This window comes from Gekko japonicus, unplaced genomic scaffold, assembly GCF_001447785.1.
Source record: "Gekko japonicus isolate JY-2015 unplaced genomic scaffold, Gekko_japonicus_V1.1 scaffold3138, whole genome shotgun sequence".
NCBI lineage: Eukaryota > Metazoa > Chordata > Lepidosauria > Squamata > Gekkonidae > Gekko > Gekko japonicus.
Window position 1 is genome coordinate 63,457 of NW_015166519.1, and position 25,872 is coordinate 89,328.

The 25,872-nt window shown below is 46.0% G+C and overlaps 1 protein-coding gene across 1 annotated transcript in view; it reads right to left on the reverse strand.

Moving 5' to 3' along the window:
- Positions 1-25,872, reverse strand: part of SCAPER (S-phase cyclin A-associated protein in the ER) — a gene marked incomplete at its 5' end in the record, with an annotated part of 174,582 nt that overhangs the window by 56,957 nt on the left and 91,753 nt on the right. The window contains 1 exon segment of the mRNA XM_015412282.1: positions 16,863-16,986. Coding sequence (XP_015267768.1) covers positions 16,863-16,986 — 124 coding nt within the window.

Below are 25,872 nucleotides of genomic sequence, written 5' to 3' on the forward strand. Positions count from 1 at the left end.
ACAGATGCAAATATACTCAAATCTTGGTCCCATTCGGGAGATTGAGATCCGGGCCCTGCGGGACTTAATGCAGTTCCGTGGGGCCTGTAAAATGGAGGTGTTCCGCCTATGGTTGAGGCGGCGGAGATCTACTCGCTTGCCCCCACCCCTTCGCTGCATTGCTTGCTTTGCAGCCTGGTATGATCTATACCTTTTGCCTGCCCCAACAGCATCAACTGTCATCCATCTGCACACATTTAGGGATCTGTACGGGAGCAGATGGAAAGAACCAGACGAGGCCGTCAACTGCTACTACTGTATTTATTGATGTGATTTTTATCAATGCTTTGTTATTACTGCTAACGATTGACTGGTTGTTGCAGAAGTGACTGTATTTAATCCTTGTTGTGACCAACGAGCTGTGGAGTCCTGTGAGCAAAAATTCTACTCTGTGAGCTACTGGCATTCAAGTTGTGAGCGAGCGATTTGGCCGCTGCATACGTTAGTTTGCTCTGGAGCCATCCTTTCTGAGACAAAAATGTGTGAGCTGGAGGCTAAAAAACTGTGAGCTAGCTCACACTAACTCAGCTTAGAGGGAACACTGGTTGTGACCAACCCTGAGCCTGCTCGACGGGTAGGGTGGCCTAGGAAGCCAATAAAATAAAATATTCTCTTTAAGATCTGGATTTTAAGAATATGCTCGCTACTATGCTCTACGCAGCAAGAACATCTACTGCCTCACATTGGAAGAACGAAAATGCCCCCACGGTACGGACATGGTTCCGGACGTTATGGGACCAGTATACATAAGAACATAAGAGATGCCAATGTTGGATCAGGCCAAAGGCCCATCCAGTCCAACACTCTGTATCACACAGTGGCCAGAAATACCAGTGCCATCAGGAGGTCCACCAGTGGGGCCAGGACATTAGAAGCCCTCCCACTGTTGACCCCCCAAGCACCAAGATGACAGAGCATCACTTGCCCCAGAGTCCCTATCTATACCTTGTGGCTAATAGCCACTGATGGACCTCTGCTCCATATGCTTATCTAATTCCCTTTTGAAGCCGTCCATGCTTGTAGCCACCACCACTTCCTGTATCACAAATGGATATAAAAAAAGCTATCTCCCACGGATCATACTCTACAAACACTCCATGATAACACCACACTCTGGCACACCATCTCAATATATGTAACAAGCTATTTAGATTGTGTATAAAAAGCACCAGATTTGTTTACAATAATCACTATTCACTGTTCTCGTACTTGAGTTTTTGTTCACGAGTTAAGATTCTCTTCACGGTCAAGCGCTACAAAACAACATACCAACAAAACTTAAAGTTGTATTGTTACCATTTATATTCATGTTGTTGTATATACTGAAACAATTTCTTGAATACTTGTTTTATCTACTGTATCACTATTTTTTGCTGATAAAAATTTTAATTAATTTTTAAAAATCTAGATTTTTTAAAAACAAAGGACGAGGGACCGAAATCATCATTGGGAGCATGATGGGTTGTTGTTTTTTTTCCTCGCCAAACTGGACGCAGATATTTTTACACTGGGGGTGGGGTGGAAGTAGTTTGAGTTGCAGGCCTCAATTCAGGACTCAGCATAGGGGACTTCTCCTAACTCTGCCGAAGAAATCAAACAACTCAGCTAAAATGGGAAGCTTCCGGGAGAGACTGGGTTCACCTCTTGCCTCCCTTACTCTTTGGGACTTACATTCAGGGCTATTTTTGGGCAGGAACGCACAGGAACGGAGTTCCGGCTGGCTCCCAAGTTGGCCACGCCCAGCAGAAACTCATTAGCATAATAGGCTACACCCAACAGCAGAAACTCATTAGGATTGGCTACATTAGGGGTGTGTGGCCTAAGATGCAAAGGAGTTCCAGCTACAAAAAAGGCCCTGGGTTTTGACAACAGACAAGGTAAACAGAATAAGAAGCAAAAGGTGGGTGTGGCTGGATAACCACACTTCTGGTAACATGGGGGTGTGGCCTAATATGCCAATGAGTTGTGCTGTCAGAGGTGTGGCCTAATATGCTAATGCGTTTCTGCTGTTGGGTGTGGCCTATTATACTAATGAGTTCCTGCTGGGTTTTTTTCTACAAAAAAAGCCCTGCTTACATTTATAAAAGAACTGGAAGATGTGGCTTTCAACCCAGTTCCTGGACCTGGCTCAGTTGCCACTTGGAGCTGTCCAGCTTGGAAAAAGTGCGGAAGCCTTCGAAGTGCTGGAGAAAAAAAGGTTGCTAGGACCAATGCCGCATTGTTCCTGCGAGCGGAAATAGTCAAGTAACAGTGGCTGAACTTGAAATGCATTGCAGTTGGAGAGGCTTTTGTTACAATTCAGAAAACTTCATGTACGGAACGTTCTCCCTGATATCCTTAATACTGTACAGGTTGGATCCCAAGAATCTGGCCTAGAGGCTAAATCCAAGCCCTGTCAGGTTTAAAAAATTTTTTTTGAGCATAAAGGTAAAGGTTTCCTTGCTCGAAAGCCAGTCGAATCCGACTCTAGGGTTGCGGCGCTCATCTCCGTTTCAAAGCCGAAGAGCCAGCGCTGTCCAAAGACGTTTCCGTGGTCATGTGGCCGGCATGACTAAACACCAAGGCGCACGGACCGCTGTTACCTTCCCACCGAAGTGGTACCTATTTATCTACTTGCAATTTCTTGCTTTCAAACTGCTAGGTTGGCAGGAGCTGGAACTAGAGACAGGAGCTCACCCTGTCTTGTGGCACCCGGGTCTTGAACCGCTGAACTACTGACCTTCCACAGCCTGCAGTTCAGCGTCTTAACCACTTGAGCCACCGCAGCTCCGTACAATAAATTGATTTATTCTGTTTAGTCCATTTTTATATTGTTCCTGCTCAACCTTTGTGGTACCTCATTTTATGTCGCTTGAAACATTTTTACACTGCCTTTCGACTCGATCAGGGTCTACAAGGTGGCGAACGTCGCGAACATTCGAACCATTAAAACCAAATTCGAAATCATAAAATAATTATATGAAAACACATAAACGCAGAGCACAAGATGTCGCGTCAGGTGGGAGGAAGTCTCTCACACAGGTAATATAAACAGACCTGGAACTGTCGTGCAGTTTCAGTAAAGCGGTTGCACTGTACACCTTCCAACCGAACTCTGGGAATCAGTGTTGGATCGAAAATCAAGCTGACTTTGACCGATTTTTCTCTCCGAAAGCCTTCCCACTTAATGGCAGGATGGCCACCCCATCACTTAGCGCTGTATCCCTCTCGGTGGGAATATGGTAACACTCAGTGACACAGAACAACATGCACATTTTTTTATTATTCATTAGCTCAGTGCCTGGAGTAGGTACTTAAAATTCATTGTTCGAGTCTGTTCCTGGTAGCGAGCCAAGCTAGCAAGTGAGAAGACTTTGGCCGCCTATCCAAGTTCGGCTGAAGAAAGGGGATTATGTTCCTCCTGTAATTTACACAGACTGGGGTAATTCATGCCTAATGATTCTGATTGTCTACGAAAGTCGATGGATTATATTTAAAACACGTGCACCTATTTAATTAGTAAGGCAGATACTGTAATTTCAAAGCAATTAACAGCGTGCATCGCTCACGCGGCAGACTGCTGTTTTTCCCTGAGAAGTTTTTTATTTTCTGTAATATTTTGTATGAGCAGTTCCCCCTCCGAATGCCGTGAATGAAATTTCAGACGGGTGGCAGTGGAGGGGGTGGGTTGTATTTCCTCTGCTGCGTTAAACATGTCTCTCTTTTATAGTGCGCTAATATGGCGACTAAGTCTCTGGCACCTGTCGGCTAAACTGACGCGATGCTGTGGAGCTGGCTGAAGGAATGGAGATGTCAGCTACGGAATGTTCACAAAAGCCCATTGTTGGTTAAAAAAGGGGAAAGGTCAGGCTGGCTGAACAAAATGCTGGATACCTCAGAAGGGACTGACTCTCCGGAAACTTTAAGATAGTTCATATGCTGTTTCTACCATTTCCCCATAACTGCTGCAATTCTGGGCAGACTGAAGGTGGTGTGACTGATATTCAGGGCTCTTTTTGTAGAAAAAGCCCAGCAGGAACTCATTAGCCTAATAGGCCACACCCAACAGCAGAAACTCATTAGCCTATTAGGCCACACCCCTGACAACACAGCTCATTAGCACATTAGGCCGCACCCCCATGTTACCAGAAGTCTGGTCATCCAGCCACACCCACCTGTTGCTTCTTATTCTGTTTACCTTGTCTGTTGTCAAAACCTAGGGCCTTTTTTTGTAGCTGGAACTCCTTTGCATGTTAGGCCACACACCCCTAATGTAGCCAGTCCTAATGAGTTTCTGCTGCTGGGTGTGGCTTATTATGCTAATGAGTTCCTGGGGTGTGGCCAACTTGGGAGCCAGCCGGAACTCCGTTCCTGTGTGTTCCTGCCCAATAATAGCCCTGCATTACTGAGAGCCAAACCAGACAGGATATTGGGAGTTCTGTAATTGGAGTTTCCAGTTTACTGAATTACCAGACGCATGGGGCTCAATCCAGATTAGGACCACGACAAGAGGAGAGCATCAAGCACCCCCCCAAGTCAGTGCCACTTTCCCAGTCTGAAATGGCCCCTGTATGTTTCCACAATGAAACGAAGAGGAACTCCACAAAGTGATTTCAGCTCAGGAAAACGTTGCCAGGAGGGGGAGGCTTAAACCCTCCTTCCCCTGTAGTCTTGATCTGAACTGGCGACCCGTGTGCCTGGTAACGGCATTGTAAAAAAACCTGCTTGGCGTTCCAGTCCCAGATTCCTCAGCAATTCTTGTTTGGCCCCATGAAATCCCCGGATGAACATGGAAAGATGGACAAGTCATGTCCTTTCCAATGCAAGGCTAATGAGGGTCCTTTTAAAGGCAATGTAACAGTGTAGTTCTAAAAATGGCTTACCTATTAGTCATCAACATGGGTTGGGCCTTGTATCTAGAAGGCAAAACGATTAAAAGCTGCTACAAGACAGAGACATGGGGCTGCCCTGTACCAGGTGACCCTCAGCCTCTTCATCAATAGCAAAACCTTGAAAAGTTTTGACAGAACCCTTCAAAGAAGCTGAAACAACATTAAGAACTTTGTCACCCAGGTGGAAAGGCCAACTGCTGTCGAGGGGTACGGCCTTCCACGGTTCATGGAATCAGCCTGCGATCCACCCTTAATGACTACGACTTCAGGCGTGCTTTGCTTGGTACTGGAGTCTTGCTTTCCTCACCCTAGACAGGCAGAAATGGCCTGGAGCCCTTGAAGACAAGGAAGTCTTGTGAGAAAGAACTGGCCTTGTGCTCACCCGCCAGAAACTCCCTTGAAGAGATCTGGGTGGGCTGGAGGCGGAAAATGGCTCTCTGAGCATACTGTGCGTGAGTCAAGTGCCGTCAAATCGCTTCCAACTTATGGTGACCCTATGAATTAATGACCTCCAAAACATCCTAAGCTTAACAGTCCTGCTCGGGATCAAGATGGGTAGCCATGTTTGTCTGTAGCAGTAGAAAAGAGCAAGAGTCCAGTAGCACCTTAAAGACTAATAATTTTTTTTGCATGGTATGAGCTCCCGTGAGTCACTGCTCACTTCTTCAGATAAGAATGATCTGTTGCTAGTGTGCCTAGGTAGGGAGTGAGGGTTAATCCCCCTATAAGCTTCACCTGTTGGATCACAATCCCCTATAAGACCACAGTACATATATGTATGAGAGCCAGTTTGGTGTAGTGGTTAAGCGTGCGGACTCTAATCTGGGAGAACCGGGTTTGATTCCCCCCTCCTCCACTTGCACCTGCTGATGTGACCTTGGGTCAGTCACAAGCTCTGGCACAGCAGTAAAAGAGCAGTTTGTGTCAGAGTTCTCTCAGCCCCCCCCCCACCTCACAGGGTGTCTGTTGTGGGGAGGGGAAGGGAAAGGAGTTTGTCAGCCGCTCTGAGACTCCAAGTGAAGGGCGGGGCATAAATCCAATCTCTTCTTCTTCTTCTATGATGCCTTTTAGAAGTGACTCACAAAAGCTCATACCCTGCCACAAATTTCTGTTAGTCTATGGTGTTGCTGGACTCATTCTCTTTTCTGGTCTTGCTTGGGTCTTACAAACGGAAGGCCGGGGCTTCCTTGATTGAGTCAACCCATCTCATATTTGGTCTTCCTTTTTTACTATTGCCTTCCACTTTTCCTAGAATTATTGTCTTTTCCAGTGAGTCTTGTCTTCTCATAATGTGACCAAAGTACGATAGTCTCAGTTTGTCATTTTGGGTTTGATTTTATCTAGAGCCTACTTATTTGTCTTTTCGGTGGTCCACGGTATCCGCAAAGCTCTCCTCCACCCCCACATTTCAAATGAATTCATAAAAACCCAGAATGCGGCGTGACTAGAAGTCATATGACATCAGAGCTATGGACATCAGAGCTATGCACTAGAATCCCGACCTCAGTGGTGGCGAGGCTGTGGCTGTGGACAGCAGTCCGGCTGGAGACAGGAAAAACCAGCGGAAAACCAGGAGGTATACCATGGTGAGAAAGCCAAGGGTCTCAGAGTCTTGGTGGAATCTTCTCTACAGCTGGGAGACTTCCCCTTGCTATCAGTTGCGTCTCTCAAAGAGAGGTAGGAATTCGGCACCCTCACTTCTACCTAGAAGTAGGAGGTTGGATTCATACCCCACCCTTCAATCTCCTTTCCCTTCCCCTCCCCACAACAGAAACCCTGTGAGGTAGGTGAGGCTGAGAGAGCTCCTTCCAGAACTGCTCGTGAGAGAACAGGTCTGAAAGAACTTGTAACTGACCCGAGGTCACACCAGCAGCTGCATGTGGAGTGGGGACTCAAACCCGGTTCTCCCGGATTAGAGTCTGCACTCCTAACCACTATGCCAAACTAGCAGCAGGTCCTTCTAAAAAGCATCACACGTGTAGGTACAGTGGCCTTACAGGGGATTGTGATCCAACAGGTGAAGTTTATAAGGGATTGCAACCTAACAGGAGCTGCGGTGGCTCAAGGGGTTAAGACGCTGAACTGCAGGCTGTGGAAGGTCAGTAGTTCAGCAGTTCGAGACCCGAGTGTGCCGCATGACGGAGTGAGCTCCCGTCTCTAGTTCCAGCTCCTGCCAACCTAGCAGTTCGAAAGCAAGAAATGGCAAGTAGATAAACAGGTACCACTTCAGTGGGAAGGGAACAGCGTTCCGTGCGCCTCGGTGTGTAGTCATGCCGGCCACATGACCACGGAAACGTCTTTGGACAGCGCTGGCTCTTCGGCTTTGAAACGGAGATGAGCACCGCAACCCTAGAGTCGGATTCGACTGGCTTTCGAGCAAGGGAACCTTTACGTTTAACCTAACACGGGAAACTTATAGGGGATTGTGACCCAACAGGGGAAGCTTACAAGGCATTCACCCTTGCCTTCCAAAGAACACAAATGCTTGCACGCTGTCTCGGGATACACACTTTTTTGTGATATTTTGTTGAGTCTTAATTTAAAAAAATTACATGACTTTTGTTTTGGAAACAGCACATTTGCAGACTAGATTTCAAGACAGTAGATTTACCCTGTCCTTCATTCCCCACCTCCTCCCCAGTGGAAATGCTATCACATATCCTGTAAACAAAGCATGGGACAGACGGGGCAGGGGGTTGAAAAGGCCATGGCTACAGATTTCTTTCCTGGCTGACTGAACCAATGGGACTTCCAATTCGTTTATAACTTCACACACACAAAGTAGGAATGTTGCTGAGCTCTACATGTAGTCCTAGAGCCATGCTGGAAGATGCATGTGAGCAAACTCTTAAAAGACCGGATAGTGCCAGCACAATACAAATAAACGTAAGAACGTAAGAGAAGCCATGTTGGATCAGGCCAGTGGCCCATCCAGTCCAACACTCTGTGTCACACAGTGGCCCAAACCCAGGTGCCATTAGGAGGTCCACTAGTGGGGCCAGAACTCCAGAAGCCCTCCCACTCTTGCCCCCCAAGCACCAAGAATACAGAGCATCACTGCCTCAGACAGAGTGTTCCATCGATACCTTATGGCCAGTGTTCCCTCTAAGCTGAGTTAGTGTGAACTAGCTCACTGTTTTTTTAGCTTCCGACTCACACATTTTTGTCTTAGCTCAGGAAGGAGGGCTCCAGAGCAAACTAACTTATGCAGTAGCCAAATCGCTTGCTCACAACTTTAACGCCAGTAGCTCACAAAGTGGAATTTTTGTTCATAAGACTCCACAGCTTAGAGGGAGTCTATGGCTTGTGGCTAGTAGCCACTGATGGACCTCTGCTCCATATGTGTATCCAATCCTTCCTTGAAGCTGTCTATGCTTGTAGCTGTCACCACTTCCTGTGGCAGTGAATTCCATATGTTCATGATTCTGTGGGTGAAGAAGGACTTCCTTTTATGTGTTCTAAACCTACTGCTCCTTAATTCCATGGAATGCCCATGAGTTCTTGTACTGTGAGAAAGGGAGAAAAGTACTTCTTTCTCTACCTTCTCCATCCCATGCGTAATTTTGTAAATCTTATTGATTGTTCTGGGCTGGGTTCAGGCAAATATGCAACTTGGAAATCTGAAATTGTTCACTTTGCCGCCAGTATGCTTGAGGGGAAATGCAATAATTCTGTGTATGCCAGAGAGCAGCTGTTTTTTTCCACTCTTGTTGTTTTTCAGCCCACACAACCACACTCATGTCAGGTAGCCCTGTCATAAGTCTGGAATGTGGAGGGGCGCCCTCTCATTTTCCGTCTCAGCTCTCCCTGGCTCACCAACTGTTTGCTATGTTATGCTTGACCTTGTAGATGCTCCAGCTGCACTTTTACTCGGCTGGGAAAGTTAACGGTTTTTGCTTTGCCTGCTTGCTTTGCCCACCCGTGCGAGATGTATCCATCGGCTTATGCTTACCGGGGGGATTCTAATATAACTCAGAGGCCCTTGTATAGGCGTCCATTCCTGACACAAGCTGTACACATGTCTCTAGTACTGGATTTACCAATAAACAGTTATCTTCTCACGAAGCCCTGTGTTGTGTAACCTGACTAATGAGCAGTGGTGGGAACAGCTTCCATTCTGTAGGCCAGGGGTGCCCAATGGGGTGTCTGTGGGTGCCATGGTGTCCGCCAACCCCTTTTCTGGTGCCCGCCAAGTGTTTTAGGAAGTGGGTAGGGCTTTTACTCAGGAAGGCTTCTGACTGCTGGACATTTGACCGGCTGTGCAATTTTTAAAAAATGTTGCCTTCTCACCAGCTGCCCCCATAGCACAAAGATCTATGCTGCATCACTGCGGTGGCAGTCATTTTCTGTCTGGCTGCACCTCCTGCAGCAGCCATTTTGTTGCTGGGCCCATGGGGATAACAGTGAGGCGGGGGATCCACCACTTTTGCAGGCTCCTGCCCGCCGCTGGCCAGCTGGCTGGTGGGAGGAAATTCCCCCCACACGCCGCACAAAGTGACGTCAACGTCTCGGTGACATTGGGGGGCAATGCTCTGATTTTCGGGCAGAACTCTATGGTTTGAGGCCGTTCTTATCATAGTTTTGCCCAAAAAACAGAGCGTCTGCCCTGACATCACCGACACGCTGATATCACTTCTGGGTGATGTCAGCATGTCGCACGTCATCCCCATCCACCCCCGGAACACCCCTCAAATCCCACTCCCTGGTAGAAGGCAGGCACCTGGCAACCGTAGTAAAATCAGCCTTGACCAGTTTTTTTTCCAGACTTCCCTCAAAAAGGTTGGGGGCCCCTGCTGTAGGCTAATATTTCTTCAGATTACTTGCTAAGAAAGCATGCTTATGGATAAAACCACTGCCACGCTATTGCCGCAAACAAAGCAAGGTGATGACCTGTGGACAGCTGAAGATGCCTGCTTGAGCGTGGCATCGATGGCTGGTGGCTGCTACCTATTGCAACATACCCAACCAAGCAGTTTGGAGACGCCTGAGTACAGCCAGCAAAGAGGCAGATATTACTGCATTAAAAGTTTTTAAAAAATCATTTTGCCTTGGAAGCACACAAGCTTTACGCAGTATCCTCGAGCCTCCATGTCTCCTGGTTAAGGGGAAAATGCTGTTCAAACAATTTGCATAGATGATCTGACTCCAAAGCAGAGCTGTCATGGCCAACCACAAAATGGCCGCCATGGGGTTGGGGCCAACCACAAAAGTTTGGTTCCCCAAACCAAGCATCGCTCTGTGCTGGGGGCAGCCATTTCAGAATGGGCCCTCCCTGCAGACACAAAGTTGGTGCCTTCTCCTGGGCACTTCGGCTCCACGGAGGTAGAAGAAAACCAAGACCGGCACTTTGCTTTGGGGAACAAGGAAGTAAGCTCCACATTGTGAATCAGTGTTTTGGCTCAAATGACGTATGCTGAACTTTTGGGGTTTACAGATGTTAGAATACTTCCCACCTTCTGCATAACACATCACTGTCAGGGAATCTAGCTAAGAAGAACCCCAAATTCATGGCTCACCAAGAACATAAGAGAAGCCAATGTTGGATCAGGCCAATGGCCCATCCAGTCCAACACTCTGTCACAGAGTGGCCAAAAATACCAGGTGCTGTCAGCAGGTCCAGCAGTGGGGCCAGGACACTAGAAGCCCTCCCACTGTAGCCCCCCCCCAGGCACCAAGAATACAGTGGATCACTTGCCCCAGACTGAGAGTTCCTATCTATACCTTGTGGCTAATAGCCACTGATGGACTTCTGCTCCATATGCTTATCTAATTCCCTCTTGATGCCATCCATGCTTGTAGCTGCCCACCACCTCCTGTGGTAGTGAATTCCATGTGTTAATCACTCTTTGGGTGAAGAAAGACTTCCTTTTATCTGTTCTAACCCGACTGCTCAGCAATTTCATTGAGTGCCCATGAGTTCTTGTATGGTGAGAAAGGGAGAAAAGGACTTCTTTCTCTACCTGCTCTATCCCATGCACAATCTTATAAACCTCGATCATGTCGTTTCTCCAAGCTAAATAAGCCCCAAGTGTTTTAACCTTTCTTCATAGGGAAAGTGTTCCAACCCTTTTATCATTTTATTTCTAAAGGGTAGGGCACACAGGATAAGCTGGAACCTGCAGTCTTGGCTGGACCCAGAGGTGTAACATGTTCAATCAATCAGCCTTTATTGGCATATAACAAAATGAACACGATACAAATCAAGATAGTGATGTTGTTGTTCAGTCGCACAGTCGAGTCCGACTCTTTGCGACCCCATGGACCAGCTCCCGCCAGGCCCTCCTGTCTTCCGCCGTCCTCTGAAGTTGGCTCAATTTCATGTTCGTTGCATCTATGACACTGTCTAACCATCTCGTCCTTTGCCGTCCCCGTCTTCTTTGACCTTCAATCTTTCCCAGCATCAGGGTCTTCTCCAGTGAGGGCTCCCTTCTCATTTGGTGGCCAAAGTACTTGAGCTTCAGTTTCATTATCTGGCCTTCCAGGGAACAGTCAGGGTTGATTTCTTTTAGGACTGACTGATTTGATCTTCTTGCAGTCCAAGGGACTCTCAAGAGCTGATGAGCCTTTAAACTTAGAATCATAGCTGTAGATTTTTTTAAAAAAATCATAGCTGTAGATAACGTGAGAGGTGAAAACAGACAGGTCTTCCAACTGCCTGTCGATGTCGACTGCTTCTCTTGCACGTCTCAGCTTTGAATTGGGGGTGGAGAAGCGAGACTATCCCAAACTTTTGTTTCTCAAAAGAATGAATCTGAAGCTTCGGTTTTACCCTGCAACATCTCTCCCCGCTCCCTCTGCCACAGACACAATTAAGCATTGTATGAACAATTTATGGCAAGAGTGATGGACAGAACAGAAACGTTAGCAGGGCTGTGTTATTAAAAAAAATCCCCAGGTTTACCTAAAGTATATCTTGGCTGCCGCCACAGGATAACAAGATAATATTTTGCGACTGCATTTACTCTTAAAAGCAGAAAGTGCTTCTAGGTAGGATCGCCTCGGGGGACGTGTGCGGAAGGAGGGGGGGGAAGCGACGTTGTACACCTTGCGCAGTTAAAAAAAAAACCCTCTGGTCCTTGTGTCTGAACCCTGCTCGGGTAAATCGGCAGGGCTGCGGGAGTTTCTGTAGACGTAAAGCCTCCGGGCTTGCCCGAACAGAAACTGTTCTTGGGGGAAAAAATAATAAAGGTGCACTTTTGGAGTGTGTTTTGCAGTAAATACTGCTGGCTCCCTTCTCTGCAAACTGAACAATTAAGCTCTAGGCCCAGGCTGCTTCCGAAGGTGGGTGGTCTGTCGAGGTCAGGAGCTCCTGACATTTCCAGTCCTTCAGCCTCCCGAGAAGAAAAACCCGTACGAGAACAATGGCTAGGAAAACCTGAATACTAAAAGCCAGCCCTGGCTGATGCTGAACAAGAAATGCCATCCCACTGGACGGGACCGTTTATTTCAATAAGCCTTTCCATGGCACTCTAGGACTTTTTATAAAAAAAAAAGGTTTTGAATGGAAGAAAATGTCCTAAAGCGTTAAAACGAGGATATAAAAGCTCCGTAGATTAATTTGTATCAGAACTGTGTCACAGACATAGCTGTTTGAAAACAATTTAATCCCAAAACACAACAACAGGAGAATCGGACAACAATCCTAGGCGTGTTAGCTGGAGAGGAAGCCCCAATGAACTCAGCGGGGACTCACTTCTGAATAAAACTGGCCCCGTCTTTATTTTAATTTAAAGAATGTAAAGGGGGGGAGGGGAAGAGATGGTAGGTATTATGTTGTGCACAGATGTGATTTTGTTGACTTTCCCTTATTGCATGGTATAGTTATTTTAACATGATCCCTAAAGGTAAAAAAATTGCTTTAGTTCCATTTTTCACTTCTGTTGTCTGTTGCTGTGTTTGGTTATGGCCTAGCAAATTAAGTTCTGTTCCCTTTTGGTACCTGGTGCTGTGGAATTATTATAATGGAGAGTTTCAATTACTTCTTAGGCCTGAAGGGTGAAAAATGCTTATCAGTTATGCTATTATAATTGTTAACATTGGCGGGAATTCTTCACAAGCTGTAGAGTTCGAGGAATTGTGTTACGCTGCCAAGAAGCACTGCCGCTGGTAGCAAGGTTCTGTAGGATCTCATTGTTTTGTATTGCACTATTCCAAATGATATTTGTTCAACAGCAGGTCACGATGCAGTCAAACTCAGCAATACAGCTAAAAAACCAGTACAATTAAAATTACACAAAAACTCCCCAGAAAAGGGCAAAACATTTTTAAAAACCCAACTTGAGTGAGCAGAAGCACAGGAGGAGAAAACCAACAACCCCAAATCCTGACAGCTTTTGCCTGGGGACTAAAGGAACTCCATGAGAAGGGGTTTTCAAGAGGTGTGGTGCCACAACCAAGAAGTCCCTGGGAGGTACACCTCAGTTGATGGGTAACAGTTCATACACAACCGGCGGTACACCAACAACGAATTTATTCATTTTTCGATAATGCTGATATTTTACCATTCATGCTAGCTACTTTGGGTAAGAAAGGAAGAATTTTGAAGTATTAGAAATAAAATATGTACCCATGTAAGAGATGGTTTCCCAGACCTGTTCCTTGAGAGATCTTCAAAATCCCACACAGAAATGCCCTGACCTGGATAGCCCAGGGAAGCCCGATCTCGTCAGATCTTGGAAGCTAAGCAGGGCCAACCCTGGCAAATATTTGGATGGGAGACCTCCAAAGAATATCAGGGCTGGGAGGCAGAGGCAGGCTATCCAGCCATTTCTTTGAACGTCCTCCGTGCCTCAGTAGGAGTCACCAGAGGTCACCATGACTTCCAGGTACAGACGCACGCACACAAAAATGCAACCCCCCCCCCAAGCCTCTATGTACAAATGGGACATGCAGCGTTGTGTTAACTGGATTGGCCCATTTACGGAGCAAAATGTCCAGCTCACCTTTGTCCAAGTCAATATGTGCTGTGTTCATGGCTAACTTGACCATAAAGTGAAAACAATTTAGACACTATGCTTAAGAAGAAAAGGGAGCAAGAATCCAGTTCTCCTTGGTTAGTTTTTAATTCCCGGGCTTGCAAAATGGTGAAATCGTTTAACCCACAGTGGGCTGTGTTACTTCTGAGAGAAAAGTCCTAACTTGAATGAACAAAAGCACCTAAGATGAAGTTCAGGTGAGCTCAGGTTTCTTCTCGGTTTGGCCAGCTTGGCTCCCACCCTTCAAAAAAAAAAAAAAGCATTTGGGAAGGCCCCTTTGATCTATCTGAGAACACATGATTAGAAATTAATCTGTCTTGCCCCACAGAGGTTATTTTTAAAACACACACGGAACGAGTATGGAAATACGGCGCGGGAGCCTTGCCAAGCCGAAGACGCACACTAAAATAGGTGGTTTAAAGGCTGCATTATGAATTATAAGGCTTACGCCTGCACCTTTCTAGAAATGGGAAGACAGCCTTTGCCGAAAATCAAGAAATAACTACGCAGCTGTGATAATCACGGTTCGAAACCGAAAAAGCGATTATCTCATGTATGTATTTGATTTTTTTTTTAACTAAAAAAAATAATAATCCAAGGAATGGGCAGAATTTTCGCTGACAATCCCCCCTATGGTTTCGATTTCATAGTCCTTGAATCAGTACGTAAAGATCCGCCAGTTGACGGAACCCTTCTTGGAGACACTTTTGTGAAAAGGCTAAAGCGGAGACCACTTTGTCTGAGTCACTAAGTCTCCGATACGACAGGCGTTCAGAACTTAAGCGGTGAGATGAAGGGATAAGTAGATCGCTGTCCCGTATGGGGCTCTGAGCCGGCAGGTCTTAGATTCTACTCCGAGAAACGATGGCTGTTGTTCAGCCTCAGAATGTCTGGACTTCAAGAGCACCCAGCCAAAATGGTGCAGGTGGGGATTATCCAGTAGCAACCTAGCCACAATGGCCCGAGTCGCTCTGGCAATTGATGTGGGGGGAGGAACTGTATACAGCAAACTTCTCGGCCAGCTTTGGGAACATACATCCATTCCCACTTTGCCGAGATCCAAAAATCAAGATGGCCAAGGACAACTGTCAAAGGTCTGGAAAACTCGAAAGATCCAGACACCCAGGATTTAGAGCTTAGCCTTCCATTATCCTATGACCCCTGATGTGGATTACTGAGAAAGAGCTACGGTCTCTGCGAAAAGGGAGATCTCGTTCCTCTTGGATGATCCTCACATATACTACAACTGTGATTTTATCAGACAGTGGAGGGATGTCCTGCCTTTGATTCCCAGAGCCACGTCAGTGGTCTGCAGTTCTAGGAGGATGATGTATAACTTGTTCTCCCACTGGAGATCTTCTAACGTGACCTGATACGATAGGGTGGTGGTGAGGAAATTGGCCTACTTGACCTCATCACTGCTTATAGGACTCTGGAGGGTGCGAGGTGCACATTCTTCCTGGACGATATTGTGGCTCCAAGATGGAGCCACTCTCGGCTTTCCTCAGAGAAAGATCTGGCCGAAACACAAGGGGCAGGAAACGGCTACACAAGCAGAATTTACAAGCGGCATCCCGGTTTCTTTGTGTACGCGGCAATCTTTTGGAGCGCTTCTTTTCTTCGGTATTCGTCAGCCGTCCTATGGCTTGTTGATTCCAACAGTGCCGTGTGAATTATTCAAGGCACATACATAACTTTTCAATTAACAAACCGCTTGGCTCATGAAAATATACACATACAATTTATAAGTAGCAATTCCCGACTAAATATCTCATGATGAGCAGGGTCCACTATGAATTAAAAATGAGCTCCTAATGAAATATTTAATGACATCAGAAATTAAATGAAAGTAAAAAGTTTTGCCATTAAATGTCTTTTTTAAAAAAACACAAAAAAACAAAACTGACTTGCAAACCTGTTAAGACACTATACTTTTAAGATGGTATACATTTTTGGAATTAAAACAAATCTGAAAAAAATCCCCTTCGGGGGGCCAAAACAACAACAACAAAACAAATCTGAATTAGAAGACAAAACAGGTAATGCCAAGTTTAGAATGACACGTCACAACGAGCGACCAGTTTGTTGAAATCTGGGTCTGCCCGTCATAATTTGAAATAGGGCATGGAAGAACCTCGATTTTTAGAATTAAACTCTTCTCCTATTAAATATTTTCATTCTCCCAGCGTTGGTTGATGTCTCCTCCCCCTTTAAATTCTGGAAACCAATCCCTCCAAGGAATAGATAGAGAGCCAAATGTGCTACGGTGGTTAAAGAGCTGGACTCAGAACTGGGAGACCCAGATTCGAATCCCCACACTGCCATGGAAGCTTGCTGTGTCACAGGGACCTGGCACAGATGAAGGAGAGGAGAACACAGTAAGCCGATTTGGGTCCAGACCCAAGAGGAAGGTGGGGTATAGATGAAGTAAATAAGTAAATAAATAGATACATCCTCTTGCGGTAAAACCAAACCAGAGCTTTATGCCAGCTTAAAGACTTACGCATTTTATTCTACTGTAAACCTATGATGTATGCAGCCCCGAGCCCTATTGTTAGGGGGAGGGCGGTTCAAAAATCTAATGAAATCAAATCAAATCAAATAAATAAATAAATAAGGGCCAACGCTGTTCTTATGGGAACTAATTAATATTGATCTTAGCAGACACCTTTTGATTTAATTAATTGCCTATATTCTATGGTTTATCTTATTCTGATTTTATGGTTTTATTATATCTTAAATTTTACTCTATTTCATACCAATACTTATATTTATAGCAATTCCTCTCTGCCATTATCCTTTTTAGCATCTAGCCGCCAGACATGGAATCTAAAAATGCCCTTCAATCCTTCTTCTTTATCTTTTCTTATGAGAGGACACGGCGGTAAGGGGTCCAGTCGCAGCAAGCATTACAGGCACACAGCATCCACGAACTAGGAAACTCCCGTGGCAACCTGAACGTTGAAGCTTTACGTACCGTTAATTGGTGCATCAACAGATCCATCAAAACAGTAATCCGGTTACTGAACAAAACGTAGGTGCAGTTTTCCGCGCAATTGCTGCAGGCCAGGTGGTAGGCATTTAGCGTGCCGCAGAGTGACCTAGGAAGAAAAAAGAAAGGATTGTTTTTTTGTTTTTGTTTTTTTAATCATGTGCCAACCAAAAAATTATTTAGAATTATACAGGGAAATATTATACATGCATATGAAGTGGCCTTATATGGAATCAGACCATCAAGGTCAGTATTGTCTATTCAGATTGGCAGCAGCACTCCTGGGTCTCAGGCAGAGGTCTTTCACACCGCCTACTACCTGGTCCTTTTACCTGGAGATGCCGGGGATTGAACCTGGGACCTCCTGCATGCCAAGCAGATGCTCTACCACTGAGCTATAGTCACACTCCATGGCTCTCCAGGGTCTCAGGCAGAGATCTTTCACATCACCTACTGCCAGATCTTTTAACTGGAGATGCCGGGGATCGAACCTGGGGCCTTCTGCATGCCAAGCGGATGCTCTAGCCCCTCCTCATTTTTTTAAAGTAGTCTGACATTCATGCACAGGCTAAAAGCAGGTTGTTCCCTAAAAAGAAGAGTGAATTCCAAAGACAATGGAAATGCCACGTTAAAACATCCCCTAAAGCAGCAGATTAAAAGGTCAGATAAACCGGACTTTGCAATATTTGGGCAAAGGAGGAGGAGGAGGAGAAGAGGAAGAGACTGGATTTATACCCTGCCCTTCACTACACAAAGGAATCTCAGAACAGTTTACAATCCCTTCCCCTTCCCCTCCCCACAACAGACCCCCTGTGAGGTAGGTGGGGCTGACAGAGCTCTCTCGAGAACTGCCCTTGAGAAATCAGCTCTGAAAAAACTTGTGACTGACCCAAGGTCACACCAGCAGCTGCATGTGGAGGAGTGGGGAATCAAACCCGGTTCTCCCAGATGAGAGTCCGCGCTCCTAACTACTGCGCCACAATGACTCAGGCAGCTCTTCAAGGGGATGGAGTTCCACAGCACTCCTTTGACAGCCGTTCGACAGGTCCAGTCTACATGTTACCTGCGGGCGAGACCCATGGCAGACAAAAGAGATGGCCATGATAAACAGAACTGATGATGCCCTGGGTTGCCAACCAAGTTGTTCTGCAGCAGCTGATGCAACCCGCCCCCATCCCACTAGCTCCCCGTGCAAAAAGTGGGGAAGGAGAGATCTGGGTGTAGTTATTTTATTTTAATTGGAAATATTATCAAACTGGTATTCCCAGTAGTCCTGTATGGCTGCGAGAGTTGGACTATAAGGAAGGCCGAGTGCCGAAGAATAGATTCTTTTGAACTATGGTGCTGGAGAAGACTCTTGAGAGTCCCTTGGACTCCAAGGAGATCAAATCAGTCAATCCTAAAAGAAATCAACCCTGACTGTTCCCTGGAAGGCCAGATGATGAAACTGAAGCTCAAATACTTTGGCCACCAAATGAGAAGGGAGCACTCCCTGGAGAAGACCCTGATGCTGGGAAAGATTGAAGGTCAAAGAAGACGGGGACGGCAAAGGATGAGATGGTTAGACAGTGTCATAGATGCAACGAACATGAAGTTGAGCCAACTTCAGAAGACGGCGGAAGACCGGAAGGCCTGGCGGGATCTGGTCCATGGGGTCGCAAAGAGTCGGACTCGACTGTGCGACTGAACAACAGCAACAAAAATTATCTTAGGCCACCTTGAACCATGAGGAAAGGTGGGGGTAAAACTGCTTTAATAACATAAACCAATAAACCTTTTATTACTGAGGCAGGATGGTGTGTGTATGTTTGTGTGTATGTGTGTGCGCGTGCATGTGAAGTATTGTCAAGTCACTCCTGACTCTTGGCGACCCTATGAATTAATGTTCTCCAAAACATCCCATTACTGACACAGCCTCACTCAGGCCTTGCAGACTGAGGGCCTTTGTGGATTCCTTGACTGAGTCAATCCATCTCCTGCTGGGTCTACCTCTTTTCCTAGCATTACTGTCTTTTCCAGTGAGTCTTATCTTGTCATGATGTGACCGAAATATGACAGCCTCAGTTAAGTCATTTTAGCTTCTCGGGAGAGTTCAAGATTGATTTGATCTAGAAGCCTTCTTTGTCTTTTTGGCGGTCCACTGTATCCGCAAAACTCTCCTCCAACACCACTTTTCAAAGGAAACAACTTTTCCCCTCCCAGCTCACACACACATACCTAGTAATGGGAAATACTCTGGTATGAATTATCTTGAACTTGGTTGCCAGAGACATAAGAACCTCAGAAGAGCCCTGCTGGATCAGACCAGTGGTGCATCTAGTCCAGCATCCTGACTCACACAGTGGCCAACCAGTTCCTCTGGAGGGCCAACAACAGGGCATGGAGGCCAAGGCCTTCAACAGAACGTAAGAAGAGCCTTGCTGGATCAGACCAGTGGTCCATCCAGTCCAGCATCCGGTCTCAAACAGTAGCCAGCCAGTTCCTCTGGAGGGCCAACAACAGGGCATAGAAGCCGAGGCTTTCATAAGAACACCAGAAGAGCCCTGCTGGATCAGACCAGTGGTCCATCTAATCCAGCATCCTGTCTCACACGGTGGCCAACCAGTTCCTTTGTATGGCCAACAACAGGGCATAGAGGCCAAGACCTTCCCCTGATGTTGCTTCCTGGTTCTGGGATTCAGAGGTTTAGTGGAGGTTTCTTTCAGTCACCATAGCTAGTAGTCACTGATAGACCTTTCCTTCATTCTTACACTTAAAAGCAGTAAGTATCTGTAAGCAAAACAGAAGCATAGATATGTGCTGATTTTGAAACTATCCAGCCGTCTCTGTTACACGTTGTGATATCAGTACAAGGTTGCTTCTTCCTTCTGCTGCCAAAATTTATGCGCTAGATGCCTCTGAAATCAGCAATTTCTTGCAAGTAACTTCGTTGCACGAGAGCATTGCGAGACCAAGCTCACACGCAGATCTGTACACCCGACTGAAGGATATAGTCTCAGAATTCTTTTTAACGTGAGAGCCAGTTTGGTGTAATGGTTAGGAGCGTGAACTCTAATCTGGGAAAACTGGCTTTGATTCCCCACTCCTCCGCATGCAGCTGCTGGTGTGACCTTGGGTCAGTTACAAGTTCTCTCAAGAGTAGTTCTCGAGAGAGCTCTCTCAGGCCCACCTACCACACAGGGTGTCTGTTGTGGGGGGGGGGAAGGGAGATTGTAAGCCGGTCTGACACTCCTTTGGGTAGTGAAGGGCGAGGGTATAAATCCATCCTCTCTTCTTCTTCTTCTCCTCCTCCTCCTCTTCTTCTCCTCCTCCTCCTCCTCCTCCTCTTCTACTGAAATTCTAGAGATGTGGCTGGACACATTTAAATATCTTTCGAAAGACACCCAGCATTAGGAGAAGAGTCAAACTGTGGTCAGTGGAGCAACAAAACCTTCAGGGAGGAGGAGACAAGAAACCTGTCCTCCTGTCTAATCAATACCACTCAGCAGGGACCAGTTTATAAAGGCACGGCTGCATTTTCGAACAAGCTTGGAGGGAGCAAGGTGTGATAACGGAACGAAGGGTGTTTTTCGGGGCGGGGGGAAAAGACCAATGCACCTGAACGATTGTCCAGAACACAACAGACCCATAAATCGCTTATACACACGGGGGACTAGCTCCTTCCACCGCAGTTAACCTTCAGGGACCCATTAACACTTCCTCTGAAGAGCGCGGAAACAGAGCCACCAGAACACAGAGGCGGCTATTCTGTTCTCCCAAATGACAGTGTCGGAGAGCAGTCAACCGGAATACGTTTTTATATTGTTGTTAACTATTCACTCTTCTTGGTAGCCCTTAGTTCTGGGGTGCAATGCCTGGGGAGGGAACCACTGCAATCTCACTTTAAAAGGCTAAAATGATAGAAGAAGAAGAAGAAGAAGAAGAAGGAGGAGGAGGAGGAGGAGGAGGAGGAGGAGGAGGAGAGGAGGAGGAGGAGGAGGAGGAATGGGCAGGGAGAAAGCCCAGGAAAAGAGGTGCTGCTGAGAGGAGGAGGAGGAGGAGGAGGAGGAGGAATGGGCAGGGAGAAAGCCCAGGAAAAGAGGTGCTGCTGATTTTTCGCTACACTCCGGAACGGATTTAAAAACCGGCTGGAAGAGTAGAATAAGCTTGTTAACAACAGACCGCGATAATCAGAATGCATTTCAAAGTGTTCATAGATCAGATCCAGTTAAACAATTTCTGTAATTCAGGAATTGGAAGTGTCAGTAGGACGGCAGGTCCCAGGTGGTTCACGGTGTTAAACGGCAGATTGAAGTCGGCACAACTAATTTCTTTATTTTTAATCCTATTAGGGCAACAGCAGCTGTCAACTGTCAGTATTTCTGCAAAGGCCTCGAACACTAAGCGCGAATTTTCACCTAGAAACACTCCATCTTTACATGTCCATTCTCAATTTTTCCCCCAAACAGCAGTATTTCCTACTTCTCGCCCTTCCGCAAATATCAAACACCAACAAACGCACCCAGAACACAAGCGGGTTATTATCGTTTTCGAACGTACTATGCTTGTCGGACGACTGAGGTTGTCCTAAATCAGCTTTGGAGCCCTGCTGGACGGTATGCAGATCCTCGCGTTTCAATCTGTCTGCTTCCGATGCACGGTTTTGTATTTAACTACCTCAAATCCTAATAAAGCCCCGCTTATTTTTCGTAAGACTTGGTTGCGAGAAACCATTTGGAAGCTGATACAGAAAACATTTATGTGACCTATTTCACAGGATGCTAAGAAATAGGGTTATTCTCCCCTGTGGACAGGCATTTGCATTTAATGTGCTATCACACACGATGTTTTGTATGCCTAGTATCTCCCAGCATATACACAAGCACATGTTGTAAAGAAATGTTCCTGGAAACATGCTTACAGACAGGGGTCATTTCCTGCAGGAGTGCACAGGAGCGGAGCTCCGGCAGTAAGGAGCCCAGAGGGTGGGCACATGCAAAAAGCCCTGCCCGCTGCTCCCAGCAACCCTCAGTTGGGCCACAAGGAGCAAGAAGCAGCCAGGTAAGTTGCAGAGCCCCCACCCAGCCCGCCTTCAGGTACAAGCTCTCCCTCCTCTGTGAGGGCAGATCTGCGCGTTCCCCCCCCCCCCGCCAGTAGCTAGCAATCCAAAACAGTCCAGTGGAGCCTGAGCGGTGGGTGTTGCCTTCTGACACACTGCCGGTGATGTCAGGGGGTGTGGTATATGCAAATGAGTTATGCTAATGAGCTCCTGCACCTCTTTTTCTATGAAATGACCCCTGCTTACAGATACCACACCAGCCAAACCTGGACCCTCGGTGGCGGGAAAGACACTGATTGCAGATGTGCCTGAGATGCCACTATTAGTACATGACTGCCAGCATATGAGGATATCTGGTATTTTTGGTGATACTGTGGCTTCCTTTATGTCTGTTATGTCTGCTGATTTCACCAGATGAACCTCTAGTTTAGTCTCAGTGAGCCCACCCAAAAGTGGGATGGCCCCCCCGGGGGGGTACAGCATTTGTGGGAGGGGCATTTTGGGCTGTGGGGTGGGAGGGGAGTAAGAAACTCAGACCTCACAAATGGGACTCCTTCTTTCTGTACAAATGCTCTGGCGGACCCAACCCCATGGATTCTTATGTATTTATTAAAACATTTATATCCCGCCTTTCCTCTTGATTCAAGGCGGCTTACAATAATAGTTAAAACATTCCCAGCTACAACGAAAAATAAAACAGCCAACCCCACAATTCTCTCCTCTCCTCTCCTTAGAAGATGCCTTCCATTCAGGCATGTTACATTCACCTGTTCAGAAAGCACCCTGCAAATGAGTGCAAATGCCGAGAAAAAGGTTTGAATTCTCAGGACTGTGCCCTGAAGATCAAAAACTAGGACACACACGTCTGTATGTATATACCACACGCTCCAGATTCTCTCCCTTTCTCCCTCAAAGACCTCAGGTTTCTTAATCTCATACTTTATTGCCTAATTTATGGCTTTTTAAAATTTGAAGGCGGCTGTAACTTAAACTATGGCACATAAAAATCTCTATGATTTATACGAAGGTTGATTATATTCTCGGTCTTGCAATGAAATATGAAATATCCGCGGTGATGAAGTGATTAAAAACTACTGTAAACTGAAATATTTCCATAGTTGAACCACCCTAATCTGTGAGGGGTGGGGGGCAGATTAGGGTAGGATACACACACATACATATGTTAGGATCCAAAAGTATCACTTTACTCATTTGTAAAGTGTTAGAAGTTCACCCGGCAGCTACGGGGCAAACCTCTTTTGAAATGGGTGTGTGTGTGTCACTTTCAAAGACATTTGATCAATAAATATTAGCTAGTTGAACTCAAATTCTTACATTTATACAAGATGGTTGCTAACTCAACTGTATTATTAGAAAACACGTTAAGAGTTTTAATTAGTTAAATTGATTTAATTAGTTTGTTTGGTTTGGGATTCTCTGTATCAATTATTTTATATTTATTTAATAAACATTATTTTTTTAAAAAAAGACATTTGGTGATCTGGCCAGTTAGCTGGCTGCTGAAAGAGGGGGGGGGGGGGGGATGTTAAAAATTTGAAGGGGGGATATGTTAAAAATCTGACTGATCAGCGGCAGCAGTGAATTCCTTTATTTAGAAAATCTGTATGCCGCCTCTCTAGACTTGCTCAAAGCGGCTCATGGTTAAAACAGGGGGGCCTGTGCAAATTTTATCGTTCAACCGTTTTCTGCCATCCTGATCTGACTGTTTTTATGCATTAACTGTTATTTCTTGTAGGTTTTAACTTTTAATTTTGGTAGATTTATACTCTGTGGTATGTTGTTCTATTGAATCTTATTGTAAGCCGCCCTGCTTGCAGGGAAGGGAGGCCTAAAAATCAAATTAATGAAATAAAAAAATAAATAAAATATAAAACCAGTTAATAAAAAATGGTAACAATGACAAATAAAAGCAACATCCGTACAATCAATATTGGTACAAACATTAGCAATAAAAACAGCCAATTAAAACCAAGTCAGATTCTAATTTAGACAGTGCGGGGGGGGGGGGGGGGGGCAGCTGTTCACACCATCCTTGCTCAGCCACCGAGTTTACTGAGTGACCTTGGACGTCCCACGGGTACTCAATCGCACATCTACCTAGTCAGCAAAAAAAAAAAAAAAAGGTAAAGGTTCCCCTTGCTCGAAAGCCAGTCAAATCCGACTCTAGGGTTGCGGTGCTCATCTCTGTTTCAAAGCCGAAGAGCCAGCGCTGTCTGAAGACGTTTCCGTGGTCATGTGGCCGGCATGACTAAACACCAAGGCGCACGGAACGCTGTTCCCTTCCCACCAAAGTGGTACCTATTTATCTACTTGCAATTTCTTGCTTTCGAACTGCTAGGTAGTCAGCAAAAGGCACCTATTAAAAAAAAACACAATCTCACATAATCCCTAGATAAATCACAATCTCATATAGGTATCTTATCAAACATTTGCAAAACACATGGATCGTACAGTTCCCGGGCCAAGGATTCGGGACCCGCTATGGATATTTAATCAAACTAGATTGGGGCACTGTGTAACATGTGAGATGGTCCAGAGTGCCACAAAGGGATCCTTGTTCTGCTCAGGCATGCGTTCTGACATGCAAACTTTGTTGATGCCCTGCAGAGACCCCCGAGTAAACGTTTCGTCCTCTGTGCCTCGACAGCACGAGACCATCTGTTTCGTTGAACGCTGAAAAATTCTATAAAGCCGTGTCCGTCAAAGGCATCTCTGCTAAATGTCTTAATTGGAGGGGGGGCACTCTTGCCGGTCTAATAATACTGGTGAGCTCAAAACATCAGGTGCACCCACCCACCCAATCTTTTGTTATGATAAAACTTTATTTTGCTGAGGTGGAGCAAACTTTCTGACCCGCCACATACTACCAGGAGTCCAAGGACAGAGATATGGATAATAGTCCGTGCAGACCCCTCAGTTCCGATCCAATGGGACCAGAAATAAATTCTTTAACATAGCACCAAGGAGATTTTTATTAGTGATTAACAATGCCTTTGTTTACATACAGAAGCTTTCAAATAGGCAATTTGTTTAGGATTCTGCACATATCAATTCAGCGGGGGACGCGCAAAGAGTAAAAATCATGCAGCATTTTATGTTATTTCTCATTGAAAAGCAGTACGGAACAACGGCATCATTTTCTAAACCGATATTCGGTGCTCTAATGGATGAATTTCCCCAAAAGAGGCTTTGCGGACGCGATCTCCAGTCACCGAATCTCACCAGTTTCCTGATACCAAGAGTAAGAAACTGTGCTCAAACCAGCAAGCCTCTGCTTGTCTGCAAAAAAGCCACAGTCCATGAAATCTGAACTTTTCCTCTATCAACCAGTACGCTTAGAAAACAACACATGCATTTGGCTTTTGATTTAAACCTTCACACGTCAACTGCGGGGACGAGGGCCAGACTATGAAGACGTGTTTGTGAACCGGCCCTGTATCTTTATGGTCCGACAAGGGGGGGAAGTTCTGAATGATTTAAAAGTCAGAAACATGTATCGGACAAGAGCCACAATTTTATAGAAATGAGGAGTTAAGGGGGGGAGCAGTAAAGAACAGGATTGTACTGGGTAGTGCAAACCAACCTGTTAAACGGATCCGGCAGAGTTCCCTATCAATCGAAGAGGGGCCTAGACAATTTCACAAGATGTGGCTCTTCCCATTGGTGAGGCAGCAAAGAGAAACTGCGTTGGCATGAGTCCTTCCTTCAGAATGCACCTGAAACGCTCGGGGGCGTGGGGAGGTCACAGCCCCTTCAATGCAGGGAGGTGACATCACTGTGTTCTCCAGGGGTCATTCCGTAGAAAAAGAGGTGCAGGAGCTCATTAGCATAGCTTATTTGCATATGCCACACCCCCTGACATCACCGGAAGTGTGTCAGAAGGAAACACCCACTGCTCAGGCTCCACTGGACTGTTTTGGATTGCTAGCTATTGGG